The 13,603-nt window shown below is 42.4% G+C and overlaps 1 protein-coding gene across 5 annotated transcripts in view; it reads right to left on the bottom strand.

Moving 5' to 3' along the window:
• Positions 1 to 409: 409 nt before the first annotated feature.
• The window catches only part of LOC133130254 (adenylate cyclase type 2-like), a 57,741-nt gene continuing 44,547 nt past the window's right edge, over positions 410 to 13,603 (bottom strand). For 3 of the 5 annotated variants that reach the window (XM_061244680.1, XM_061244681.1, XM_061244679.1), the window contains exons 19-26: positions 12,731 to 12,915; positions 9,573 to 9,687; positions 9,289 to 9,489; positions 7,534 to 7,680; positions 6,639 to 6,743; positions 2,948 to 3,062; positions 2,362 to 2,486; positions 410 to 1,553 (exon numbers count right to left, since the gene is read on the bottom strand). In XM_061244680.1, coding sequence (XP_061100664.1) covers positions 1,407 to 1,553; positions 2,362 to 2,486; positions 2,948 to 3,062; positions 6,639 to 6,743; positions 7,534 to 7,680; positions 9,289 to 9,489; positions 9,573 to 9,687; positions 12,731 to 12,915 — 1,140 coding nt within the window. In that variant the 3' untranslated portion in view covers positions 410 to 1,406. Of the gene's footprint in view, positions 1,554 to 2,361; positions 2,487 to 2,947; positions 3,063 to 6,631; positions 6,744 to 7,533; positions 7,681 to 9,288; positions 9,490 to 9,572; positions 9,688 to 12,730; positions 12,916 to 13,603 lie in introns of all 5 variants that reach the window. The other 2 variants (XM_061244682.1, XR_009708935.1) reach the window with 2 other exon arrangements.

The raw sequence follows: 13,603 nt of genomic DNA, 5'->3' as shown, positions 1-13,603 counted from the left end.
TGAGGACCTTGTCTTTGTGCATGAGATCTCTCTCAAAGGCTGCACCAGCTGGGCTTCACGCGAGCGGTGGTCAGTAAAAACATTTCTCAAAAACTGAGAGAATTCTCATGGCCGTTGAGGCACCAATTCCCATTGCCATTGCCGTGACATGGCTTCCAGTGTTTTGTGGTATTCTAGTAGTTTTTGTGTTGTCCATTTCCCCTTTGCCTCAAAACTGGCGACTGTACACTCCGTCTGAACGATAGATGATTTTGTTAATGTCTGTTAAATTCTCTGGATTCAAAGCAGAAAGTGAGTGAGCAAGTTGAACCTTCTACAGGGATTGCAGAATGCTGCTTTCACACTGTACTCACTGTACCATGAAGAGACAATAGAGCGATTCTTCTTCTGAAATGGATTCTGTCTCAAATTTCTGAAAGGTACACTCTTTAATTAAGTTCTTTGGAAAGGGTTAAATCACTTACGAAAATGTACTCCCATTTATTGTTGAAATACTTAATCAGTATTTAGGAAAGAAAGAGCAATTGCTGCAGATAAGGAAACGTTAACACATACTGTACATGTAAATGTTACAAGGCAATAAATCAAAATGAACATTTTTCAGACAGAATATTTGGCGTTCATATTTAAACAATTTTGTTTGATACAAAAGCAATGTCCCAGAACAGTAAAATCATGAAGGGAAAACATGGTGTAATCAGCACTGACTTGTAAACTTACAAGAAGATAAAAAAAAAAAAAAAGCAAATGCTGCCCAGTGATGTCTTCATGGACAGCAGATACAGTTAGTTAAGCTTGCAGTCCATTAAAGTGCAACAGGCAAATGGACCTTCCAATGAAGCAGTGCACATGCAACATCAGTGTTTTATGTATTCAGAACCTGTAATCGCATAGCCTTCCGGATGTTTCTGAGTGACTTGCTAAAGCACTGGTTAATCAGGTACAAAATGCTGACTGGCAGCGCTGACTGTGGAGGAACCCATGAAGGGTGGGATTTAGTTCCCATAATTGTCCAGTGTCATCCAGAAAGAGCAACTCCTCTGGTCCGTCAGGTACCTGCAGTCTGCCTGTATCCTGCACACAAGGAGTATTCCTCTGTCCACAGCTCAGATTTGAGCTGGTTCAGTGTTGGCTGAAAAACACACTTAGTGTATGCTTTCTGGCACAGTTAATTAACAGAGGACAGTGCAGTAATGAGACAGACAAAAAGCACAAATCTTAATGGCTTTTTCACAATTGGGAGGAAAGAGGAAATGGAGTTCTTAAAATTCAAAAGTTTGACTAATGAGTATTTCAGATGAAATAGTTTATCTTTAGGCTTCCATGCTGCCAGAGGGGTCTCCTCCAATGTATCAAGTTTCCTTCAGCGTCAGTTTCTGCAGATATGCTTGTGTGAGTGTGCAGTCTCAGCTTAGCGCCATGCCCTGTGACTTGCTGGTGTCTGTGCATACAAAGAAGGTGGTGAGCTCTCCCTTCCCCTTCACGCTGATCAGGCCCCGGCACTCACAGGAGTACCCCAGCCACCGCAGCACATGGGCGGTCTCCTCCGTCACCTGGACACACGCACCATATTAAACACATACAGTAATGCATGAATTAGCATGAACTAATGTAGTTAACCAAGTCAATCTGTACAGGTTTATGTATTTGTACATCATTAATCCATGTTAACAACTACATTTAGTTTATGATGATTGATATTAGAATGAAAAACACAGTTAATGTATCTGTTAATGGTTAACTAATTATATGTTTAGGCTATGGTTTCCTATTGTGTCAATATTAATGTAAGTATATAATGTAGTAATACATTAATGTAAGTAATACATTAAAGGTACAATAGGTAAGATTTGTGTAAAAACATTGTTACAAGACCATTGTAAATCCCTTCTTATCTTTGAAAAAGGCTTGCTGACATGTTGACTCACCCTCTGCATGTGTATTTAAATATTTCAATTCTGGTTTCAAAATATGCAGTTGGCGGGCCAGCACGCTGTACTAAAACATTGTACAGCTGTGCAATAATTCAAGCTCATTGGTTGAAAATTGGTTGTAATTGCCACAGCCAATGGCATTTCAACATTAGCATGTTCAGAGAGAAGGGGTGAGATAAATAGTGTTTTGATTTGAGCTGTTTGTAGCTGCAATTCCTCTCTTGACCATTAGAAGTCTGAAATTACCTATTGTACCATTTAAGTAGTAGTTAAAAAATAGATTAACTATTGAAAAGTGCATGTTTAATGCACATTTGTATGTCAATTAATTCCACACAGTCATAATAGATATATTTTGGAAGGAAACAAAAACCAGTCAAGGAGCAGATGCGGTCCTGTTTGAGTGGGATCCAGGGCTGGGATATACCTGGATCTTCCCAAGTTCTCCGGTGCTCTCCATCCTACTGGCCATGTTGACGGTGTTGCCCCAGATATCATACTGCGGCTTCCTGGCCCCAATCACCCCAGCGATCACTGACCCATGGTTAATACCTGACAGGTCATAACATGGCAGAATACTCTCACACCTTACATGCATTTGGGGATATTTATGTTGAATATTTATGTTGAATATTTATGTTGAATATTCATGTTGAATATTTATGTTGAATATTTATGTTGAATATTCATGTTGAATATTTATGTTGAATGGAGCAGAATTGAGAGTACAGTTGCAGTATGTATACTGCTTTAGAGAGAGAAAGAGAGCCAGAGAGGGCGTGTGTGTCCCATGAGGGGCAGTTTCACAGTGGATGGGTGGTGTATGACCAGCAGATGTAGACAAAGGCCCAATCTGATGAGAAATCCATTAATCACCCCATCTGCAGGCAGTTCCCTCATAAAGCCTCGCTCAGATATTTAATCTGTTATTTCAGTTTTTTCAAAACAAAAAATAAATGAACTTTTTTGTTGTGCAGTGTGCATTTTTGAGCATGTTTCAATCATCCACCTACCCACACGCAGCCGGAAGCTGTTGAAGGAGTGCCTGTTGATTCCGTCCAGCTTGGCCATCAGAGCGACAGCAAACTCCACCATGGTGCCTGCCTGGGCTCGCTGTCTGTCTGAGTCCTGGAAATAAGTAAGCACAAAAAATGTCTGAACTAAAAATAATACCGTTATTGACATATATTTATTTCCCAACATAAAAATTGTGAAAATAAAAATGTCAAAATAGCGCTTTACTAATAGTTCAATGGAATCAACCAAGTATGACATTTTTAGAAGAAAAAATGTACTTCCCCAAAAAGCAAGTTTCACAATTATTTCGCAATAGGTTTCCCGAGTTTAATACTTTTTCAACCACTAAAGGATAGGGAAGTGGGGTGTGGACTGGGAATGAACACTGATCTGGGGTCAGGCTGGAGCAGGGTAAAGGATAGGGAAGTGGGGTGTGGACTGGGAATGAACACTGATCTGGGGTCAGGCTGGCGCAGGGTAAAGGATAGGGAAGTGGGAACGAACACTGCAGGCTGAGTAATTCTGGTTCTAATCTAAAATCTATCCAAATTCAAATAAACCTTGTTTGTCTTTGAAGGTTTATCTTGCCAAAGAAATACACACACACATCTCAAAAATAACTGAATGGTGCATCTCGCAGGTTAACATTTCCAAATCCAAATTTACCCAGAGCATGTTTTTCGGAAGGATGAAGGATGATGCCCGTTTGGTTTCTCACGAGTTGGAAAATAAATGCTTTATGTTGTACTGCCTATAACCTATACTACATGTAGCTACAACATCCTGGATTAGGTAGCTACAACATCCTGGATTATGTAGCTACAACACCCTGATTATGCAACTACAACATCCTGGATTATGTAGCTACAACATCCTGGATTATGCAGCTACAACATTCTGGATTATGTAGCTACAACATCCTGGATTTATTTTAAAACTACCTAGCTAGCTAGTTAGCAATCAAATTATAATTTGGGAACGGAAACACTCATTTATAAGATCACTGGTTAAATCTTGGCAGCGCACAGTAGCTGACATCTTGTTTTTTGAAACCAGTCAGCCAGTTACCAAAGTTGCTGTAGCTACAAAGATTATGCTCTATAAGCTCACAATGAAGACAGAAAATATTTGTAACCAGTTCACCTTACATGAAGTTGCACCTTACACCTTCCTTCTCATGTCAGAACCCATCACTTGGTGTTGCTGCTCAGGTTAAAAACAGCTTAGTTCACATTATCTTCTGTCATAAGGCCACATAACACATTAGACCGGAATTACCAACCAAATGTTCTTTAATACAGATGAAACGTAGCATAGATTTCTGTGCTAAAGTCTTAGGCACCCTAGACTTTATTATATATATTTGTTGTTGGGGTTTTTTTTGTATAAAAGAACACATTTGAGATTTCTAAATATTTATTTTCAAAAGATTTCATTTTACAGAGACATTTTTTCGTATTTAATTAAAAAAACGTAACATATTACTGTAATCAATGTACTACGTTTTACATAAAAACTTGATCAAGGCTGTCTGAGGCTGTCAAGTTCTCCAACATGCTTGGAACAACCTCCCTGCTGACTGTCTTAGCCAACGTTGTCTTAGCCAAGTTCTATATCTCAACGAAGTGATGCAGTTTTAACGCCGAAGGGTGGTCACAAAAAATATTGATTTGATTCAGTTTTTAACGATTCTGCCAAATTCAAATGTAATATAAAATGTATAGTACGTTTATTTAGAACCTTTCATGGAATTATTTTTGAAAGAATCTTATCCGTACAGAATGTACAGTTTACCCCTATGTTTGACCATAACATCTAGATTATCATCTGTGTTGTTCATTATATGCATTAATATAATTGTTATCAAGGGTGCCAATAATTCTGGAGGGTGCTAAAACTGTATAACTTCAACACACCGAGCACTTTATTAGGTAGGCCTGTACACCTGCTTGCTAATGCAAATATTTAATCAACCAATCAAGTGACAGCAACTAAATGCATAACATCATGCAGATGTGGTCAAGAGGTTCAGCTGTTTTTTTAGAACAAATGTCAGAATGGGGAGGAAATGTGATCTAAGTAACCGTGGAATGTGTGTTGGTGCCAGTATCGCAGAAAACGCCTTGTTAATGAAAGAGGTCTGAACTAAAAATAATACCGTTATTGACATATATTTATTTCCCAACATAAAAATTGTGAAAATAAAAATGTCAAAATAGCGCTTTACTAATAGTTCAATGGAATCAACCAAGTATGACATTTTTAGAAGAAAAAATGTACTTCCCCAAAAAGCAAGTTTCACAATTATTTCGCAATAAGTTTCCCGAGTTTAATACTTTTTCAACCACTAAAGGATAGGGAAGTGGGGTGTGGAGTGGGAATGAACACTGATCTGGGGTCAGGCTGGAGCAGGGTAAAGGATAGGGAAGTGGGGTGTGGACTGGGAATGAACACTGATCTGGGGTCAGGCTGCATGCATAACATCATGCAGATGTGGTCAAGAGGTTCAGCTGTTTTTTTAGAACAAATGTCAGAATGGGGAGGAAATGTGATCTAAGTAACCGTGGAATGTGTGTTGGTGCCAGTATCGCAGAAAACGCCTTGTTAATGAAAGAGGTCAGTGGAGAAGGGCCAGACTAGACAGGAAGGTGACAGTAATGCACACATTACACCAGCAGTATTAAGAAGAGCATCTCTGAACGCATCAAACCTCTTAAGTGGATAGGCTACAGCAGCAGAAGACCAATAAGTAAAAAAAAAATAGAATAAATACCTAAAAGTGGTCACTGAATGTATCTCATAACACAGAATTATAAGTAGTACTGTAATATCACTCTACTCAGGCCTACAACTGGATTGATATGTAATACGCAAATACGAAAACGTGTTTAACACGAAAACAGATCTTTATCCTGACCCTGTGCCCAGGATCACTCGTCTCATTGGCTCAGGCGGTAAGCGCAGTCATCTCATTGGCTCAGGTGGTAAGAGCAGTCGTCTCATTGGCTCAGGTGGTAAGAGCAGTCGTCTCATTGGCTCAGGTGGTAAGAACAGTCGTCTCATTGGCTCAGGTGGTAAGAGCAGTCGTCTCATTGGCTCAGGAGGTAAGAGCAGTCGACTCATTGGCTCAGGTGGTAAGAGCAGTTGTCTCATTGGCTCAGGAGGTAAGAGCAGTCATCTCATTGGCTCAGGTGGTAAGAGCAGTCGTCTCATTGGCTCAGGTGGTAAGAGCAGTCGTCTCATTGGCTCAGGCAGTAAGAGCAGTCATCTGGCAGTCGGAGGGTTGCCGGTTCAGTCCTGCTCTGTGTGTGTCGAAGTGTCCCTGAGCAAGACACCTAACCCCCAAATGCTCCTGACGAGCTGGTTGGTGGCTTGTATGGCAGCCAATCGCCGTCGGTGTGTGAGTGCGTGTATGAACGGTTGAATGAGAAGTATCAATTGTACAGCGCCTTTGATTACATTACATTAACGGCATTTGGCAGATGCTCTTACAGAGCAACGTACAGTTGACAAGGAGACAATCCTCCCCTGGAGCAATGCAGGGTTAAGGGCCTTGCTCAAGGGCCCAACGGCTGTGCGGATCTTATTGTGGCTACACTGGGGATTGAACCACCAACCTTGTGGGTCCCATTCTTGTGCCTTAACCACTACTATAAATGCGCTATATAAATACCATTTACCATGTACCTTGTTCTCCTGTCCTGGGCTTCCACTAAGCCCCGTGGCAGCCATATAGGTGCTGCCGATGGTTTTAATCTTCTCCACGCTGCTGAACTTGGGCTTGGATAAGAGCTGTGTGGACATGGATACAGGGATACAGGTGAGAATACACGGGAACACAGATACAGATGAGAATATGCAGATACACAGGAACACAGATACAGGTGAGAATATGCAGATACACAGGAACACAGATACAGGTGAGTATACACAGTAACATGGATACAGGGATGAGGATACACAGGAACACAGACACAGGGATACAGGTGAGGACACAGGGGAACAGTGATACAGGTGAGGACACAGGAACAGGGTTACAGGTGAGGACACTGGAACATGGATAGAGGTGAGGATACACAGGAACACAGACACAGGGATACAGGTGAGGACACAGGGGAACAGTGATACAGGTGAGGACACGGGAAGAGGGTTGCAGGTGAGGACGCGGGAACATGGATAGAGGTGAGGATACACAGGAACACAGACACAGGGATACAGGTGAGGACACAGGCACATGGATACAGGGTTACAGGTGAGGATAAAGGGAACATGGATACAGGGTTACAGGTAAGGATACAGGGGAACATGGATACAGGGTTACAGGTGAGGATACACAGGAACACGGACACAGGGGTACAGGTGAGGGTACAGGTGAGGATACACAGAGGAACAGGGATACAGGTGAGGACACAGGTGAGGACACAGGGGAACCGTGATACAGGTGAGGACACAGGTGAGGACACAGGTGAGGACACAAGGGAACAGTGATACAGGTGAGGATACAGGGTGAGGCTGAGCGCCCGTTTCACACGAGGGAGATTTCCATAGATTGCCACGGTGATGGCGTCTTGGGGGGTCTGACCTCATCGAAGTCGGCGATAATCTCGTTGAGCAGCCTCAGACACTCGAGGCCCTCCTTGTTGATGTCACACTCCGTGTAGAACTCTTTGAAGTCTGGGACCGATGCAAACATGACGCACACACAGTTGTACGACTTGTAATACAGATCCTGAAACACACCACATTTCAACTCAGAAGGGGGTAGAGTTGTTCGGTTGTCTGCCTATTAATGCTATCAAGCATGCTCAGTCACCACAGCTAGAGATGGTTTTAGTATTCTCCATTCTTTTATGCTATATTCAGTCTTACCTGTAATGATTATTGATCAATCATTTTGACAGGTAGTACATGTTATAATCTTCACACAGTATTTAATAACAAGTATAGTGCTGTCTATGTTATATATATGTACATTACATTGCATTACAGGCATTTGGCAGATGCTCTTATCCAGAGCGACATACAGTTGATTAGACTAAGCAGGAGACAATCCTTCCTTGGAGCCATGCAAGGTTAAGGGCCTTGCTCAAGGGCCCAATGGCTGTGCAGATCTTATTGTGGCTACACCGGGGATTTAACCACCAACCTTGCGGGTCGCAGTGGTGTACCTTAACATTAACGCTACAAGCCGCCATTATAGATACAGTAGTGTGCAGTGATGATTGTACACCACCACGTTTGTCTAAAAGGGGTTGTAATATATTACTTCTTGAAAAAAAATACTACATACTACTGTAGGCAATGACAACAAAAAAAAATCATTCCCAAAATTACATTTGGGTAAAAGTATGGCTAATAAACAGAAACACTGAAAACCTTTTTTTAAATTTTTTTAAAAACTTTTGCTAGCATGAATGCATGTTTGAAGGCTCATTCCATGATTGTTGATGTAAACAATTTGTTTAAACTGGTCTGAAGCAACATTATTCTGCAAAATTACTGCTGATGGTCAGTTGTTCCAGTATTTAAGGTAACACAAACTTTGAGCAGTGTCACAGTGTTAAACACGATGGAAGGAGCTCTCTGAGATTGTTTGTAGCCGCATTATAGCCTTACATGATGCCAGTTGGTCACTTGATGAAAATAATCATCTGGTGACATAAAAGTTATGACTTGGCCCGCTCAAAGTCTAGACCGACTGGGCAAATTTGGGATTTGCTGGATACCAAGATAAATAAATCTGTTGTAACATTGAAAGAATCTCTCTGGAATTAACTTCAAACCATATGGAATGGTTTAACAAGGGAAGAAATAAAAAAATATGTGAATGATTAAACTTTTTTCTCCAAAAGAGACTATTATTTTTTATTTCACAAAATATTATCTGTTTACTTATTTTCATCTACATGAACCAGTACTACATGAAATAAATACTTGAATAGTACTTGGTTTCTGATTTATCTTCATTGTGTTAAGTGTATAATCATCACTGCACACTACTGTATATAGAACATTTTCATTCTTCCAGCAGAAGTAGACCCAAAGAAAAAGAAGATTTGCAAAGTTGAAAGCTCATATTCGCAGGTCATTTAAATGATGAATCACAATGAATGGGGGCTTGAGTGAAGAGGTGGATACGTGGAATGAGGAACAAAACGGAGAACAATGTACCTTAAACACACACTAACCACACCATTTACCGTGATGGAACTGAATCTGGACATGGACATGTGGCAGTGCAGTGAGATGGGGTGACCTGTATCTGGGGCATGGACATGTGGCAGTGCAGTGAGATGGGGTGACCATGGTCCATCTTCCTCCAGGCCAGACCCCCTACCTTCTCCTTCTTGGCAAGCATTGCTTTCGGGAGGAGCCGCACCTCGTTCTTTTTGCTCTCCCCGACAAACAGCGCAGCCACGTGGGCCGGCAGCACATTCTCCAGCAGGAGCCGGTTCAGGTTCTCGCGGATCTCGATCTCGTCCTGCTCTGTGTGGTTCTTGTTCTTTAGTAAGAACTCCATGCGACAGCAGTACTCGTTCTGGGGGGAAGAGCCACAGGATGGGAATAGAGGAGGGGAGCCTTGGGAAAAGGTGTTGGGATGGGGTGGGATTGCAGTCTTACCTGTCGTATGATGATGAGTGTGGTAACCAGGAACAGGGTGATGTATATGCAGCTCATTACCTGGGGGTCTTTCATGAGCCCTGCCCGGAAGAGAACCTGCTCTGGCAACCCACTACTGTAAAACAGGACCACACAGCCAATGTCAAGCCCCACACTACTGTAAAACAGGACCACACAGCCAATATCAGGCCCTGCTACTATAAAACAGGACCACACAGGCAATGTCAGGCTCTGAGCACACTACTGTAAAACAGGACCACACAGCCAATGTCAGGCTCCACTACTGTAAAACAGGAACACACAGCCAATGTCAGGCCCTGCTACTGTAAAACAGGACCACACAGCCAACGTCAGGCCCTGCTACTGTAAAACAGGACCACACAGCCAACGTCAGGCCCTGCTACTCTAAAACAGGTCCACACAGCCAATGCCAGGCACCACTACTGTAAAACAGAATCACACAGCCAATGTCAGGCCCTGCTACTGTAAAACAGAATCACACAGCCAATGTCAGGCCCTGCTACTGTAAAACAGAATCACACAGCCATTGTCAGGCACTGCTACTGTAAAACAGGACCACACAGCCAATGTCAGGCCCTGCTACTGTAAAACAGGACCACACAGCCAATGTCAGGCCCTGCTACTGTAAAACAGAATCACACAGCCAGTGTCAGGCCCTGCTACTGTAAAACAGGACCACACAGCCAATGGCAGGCACCACTATTGTAAAACAGGACCACACAGCCAATGTCAGGCCCTGCTACTGTAAAACAGAATCACACAGCCAATGTCAGGCCCTGCTACTGTAAAACAGGACCACACAGCCAATGTCAGGCCCTGCTACTGTAAAACAGGACCACACAGCCAATGTCAGGCCCTGCTACTGTAAAACAGGACCACACAGCCAATGCCAGGCCCTGGTACTGTAAAACAGAATCACACAGCCAATGTCAGGCCCTGCTACTGTAAAACAGGACCACACAGCCAATGTCAGGCTCTGAGATACCTCACCTATCAGGCTCATAACCTTCCGTCCCATGAGCCTGGTGCAGACTGGCCTTGATTGGAGGAAACAATTCAGGCCAATAATTCAGGCCCACTGAGCTTTGACATAATGCTGGTGAACTGTACAGTACTATACTTAAACTTAAAGGAACTGTTTTTGTTTGTTTTTTGATATTTGCAATAAATTATGTTATATAACTACTGTATAACTATATAAATGTCTTCCAATTTGAAAACATGAGGGCCAGAGCACCACTCTGTTGTGCACCAGAATTCTTGGGAGAGCCCTGTAATCTATTAATGGAATAGCAAAGCACACACTTACATTTACAAATGAACATTCAGTTTACATTTTGGCTGATTTATGCCTTCAAGAATTAGAACAAAACAAATACTGTGCTGAAATGACCAATATAAAATCTTGTGATATTCTTTTTGAATGGCAGACCTAAATGGTATTATTGTGTCCTACAATATAATCCAGTGGAAAAAAATATTATTTCTATGTAACTCTCAGCTGTGCAACAGTGTTCTCTGTATCACAGGATAAAAATATTTGAATGATGTAAATAGTAACTGAGCTTGACTCGATAAGCTTCCTCGTCATACACAAGCCTTTACGCAGGTCTTATTTCTCATGTCGCTGTCAGGTACAGTTTACATAATTTGAATATTTTTAACATTCGTTATAGAGTACAATACTTCAGTGTTTCAAATGTATTTTCCACTCACAGCAATGTCTGGAATCAGAGGCAAAATACTACCCCACACTGCATTGTAAAGACAAAATAGTTAACAAGCTTTGCTCTATTTCATATATGTTGCTAACTTGGTTAGCCCGATTAGGTTGTTGATGTTGTGGGATAATGATTCATAAAGGGATTTCCCAATTTAGATGAGCAATGTTTGTATGTATAAGGTGAAAACTTCAGTTGGCGTATGGAGCTTATTTAAATGAGCATAACCTCACCAAATGTAAATGTATCAAAATGAACTACAAAATACTGCAATCAAAAAATGTATCAAAATTAAATACAGCATTTTGTATTTTGAAAATACATTTCCTGGTGAGCGTTGTATCAATGGCGGCATGGATGGTGCAGTGGTTAGCACTGCCGCCTCACAGCAAGGAGGTTCTGGGTTCGAATCCCCGTCGGACAGGGCCTCTCTGTGCAGAGTTTGCATGTTCTCCCCGTGTCTGCGTGGGCTTCCTCCGGGTACTCCGGTTTCCTCCCACAGTCCAAAGACATGCAGGTTAGGCTGATTGGAGAGTCTAAATTGCCCATAGGTATGAGTGTGTGAGTGAATGGTGTGCGCGCCCTGCGATGGCCTGGTGACCTGTCCAGGGTGTATTCCTGCCTTTCACCCAATGTATGCTGGGATAGGCTCCTGCCCCCATGTGACCCTGTTCAGGATAATGGGTTAAGATAATGGATGGATGAATGGATGGCATTGTATCAATGGTTCAAAAGCCTCCATTCTATATACAGTTCCTGCTAAAAAGACAATTTGTTATTTTTGTTATATAAGCATTTGCATTTTGAATCAATAGGTAATCAGCTTTAATTGCATGGTATTCATTTATATGTGTTTATGTTTTACCAGTTTACAGAAACAGATCTTTTTGTGTTGGGTCCCCCCATTGTCCGCTTTCACAGATGAGACAGGTGTTAACTGTTCACACAGAAAAGAGGCGTGAATGAGTGTCTAGTCTTGGATTTAGCCTTTGTTCTCACTGTGGAGACTGCATTTGGAGGCAGCAGACATACACCACCATGAAAGGAACCATTGGTGGACTCTACTGGAATCTCACTGTACAGGCCAGCCAAGGAAGACAACTGCAATTCATGAGAGATCCTAAGAGCTGTGAAGAAAAGCCCTAAAACAGCAGTCAGTGAAATATCATAAGCCACCGTCAACAAAAAGCAATAGAGCCGAGGCTACCCTGCATGGTGCAAACCTCTCATCAGGGGTAAAAACATCTTCCTGCCTTCAAAGTGCATCTCATTGCCTGCTGCTCTGCTGCACCTCTGAAGATGCATTTGAAGGACAGTGGCTAATCGGGCAGCAAGGCAACATAGGGGTGCACCCAACATAGGGGTGCTTCCAACATAGGGGTGCACCCAACATAGGGGTGCACCCAACTGTGGTACCTGCTATTATTGAGCTGGGAGTAGAGAATGTGACCATAGCACTGGAAAAGGTTCCGCTCCGAGTTGAGGATGATGACGTAGTAGGCTGTTGAACCCAGGATGAGGAAGGCCAGTTTGAGCTCGAAGCTGATTCTCAGGAACACTCCACATGCAATGAGAGCAAGGATACAGCTGTACACCGAGTACTGTGGGGAGAGAGAGAGAAACAGATAACGGGTACTGTCAAACCATGGAGAAAAGCAAGAAATAGGATAAAGAACACAATCAATTACTGCTACTGCCTCTCGATCTGTAGTTTAATGAGCTATTTAAAAGTAAATAGGTTTGATTCCCGGTCCCGGTCCTGGTCCTGCCAAAAGCCAAGTTTGGCCGGCATAATTGACTCGCTGCTCCAGAAGGAGGGACTTGGCAGGGTTAGTAGATCACTGCACAATAAGCACCTTGGGCGCCTCGGAATCACGGTCACGAGCATGAGACGAGGCGGCTTGAAGAAGGCGTGTCGCTCTCCTTCGGGCCGCCAAGGGACAGGGTGTGGGCGGTGTATCTAATATTAACTCTAATTGGATCAGACGGGGTATAATTGGCTGCCAAATTGGGAGAAAAAGGGAAAAATCAAAAAAAAGAAAAGAAAAAAAGGAAGCTTTCTGATGTCTTTTTTCACAGAAAAATGAAAAATGCAATACAAACAGAAAAAAACATCTTACTTGATGAAACACGGTACAAAGACATCCCCGCCCAAACATTTCTCATAACCTGAACAGAATTCCCACTATCCATATCTATGACTGCTATATTACGCCAATTTAGAGATTCATCCATGTGGCTTCCAAGTTACCACATTACCTTTCAGCAAAACCCTTCCTGATTTCAATA

This window comes from Conger conger, chromosome 6, assembly GCF_963514075.1.
Source record: "Conger conger chromosome 6, fConCon1.1, whole genome shotgun sequence".
NCBI lineage: Eukaryota > Metazoa > Chordata > Actinopteri > Anguilliformes > Congridae > Conger > Conger conger.
This window is presented reverse-complemented; position numbering and strand designations above follow the sequence as displayed.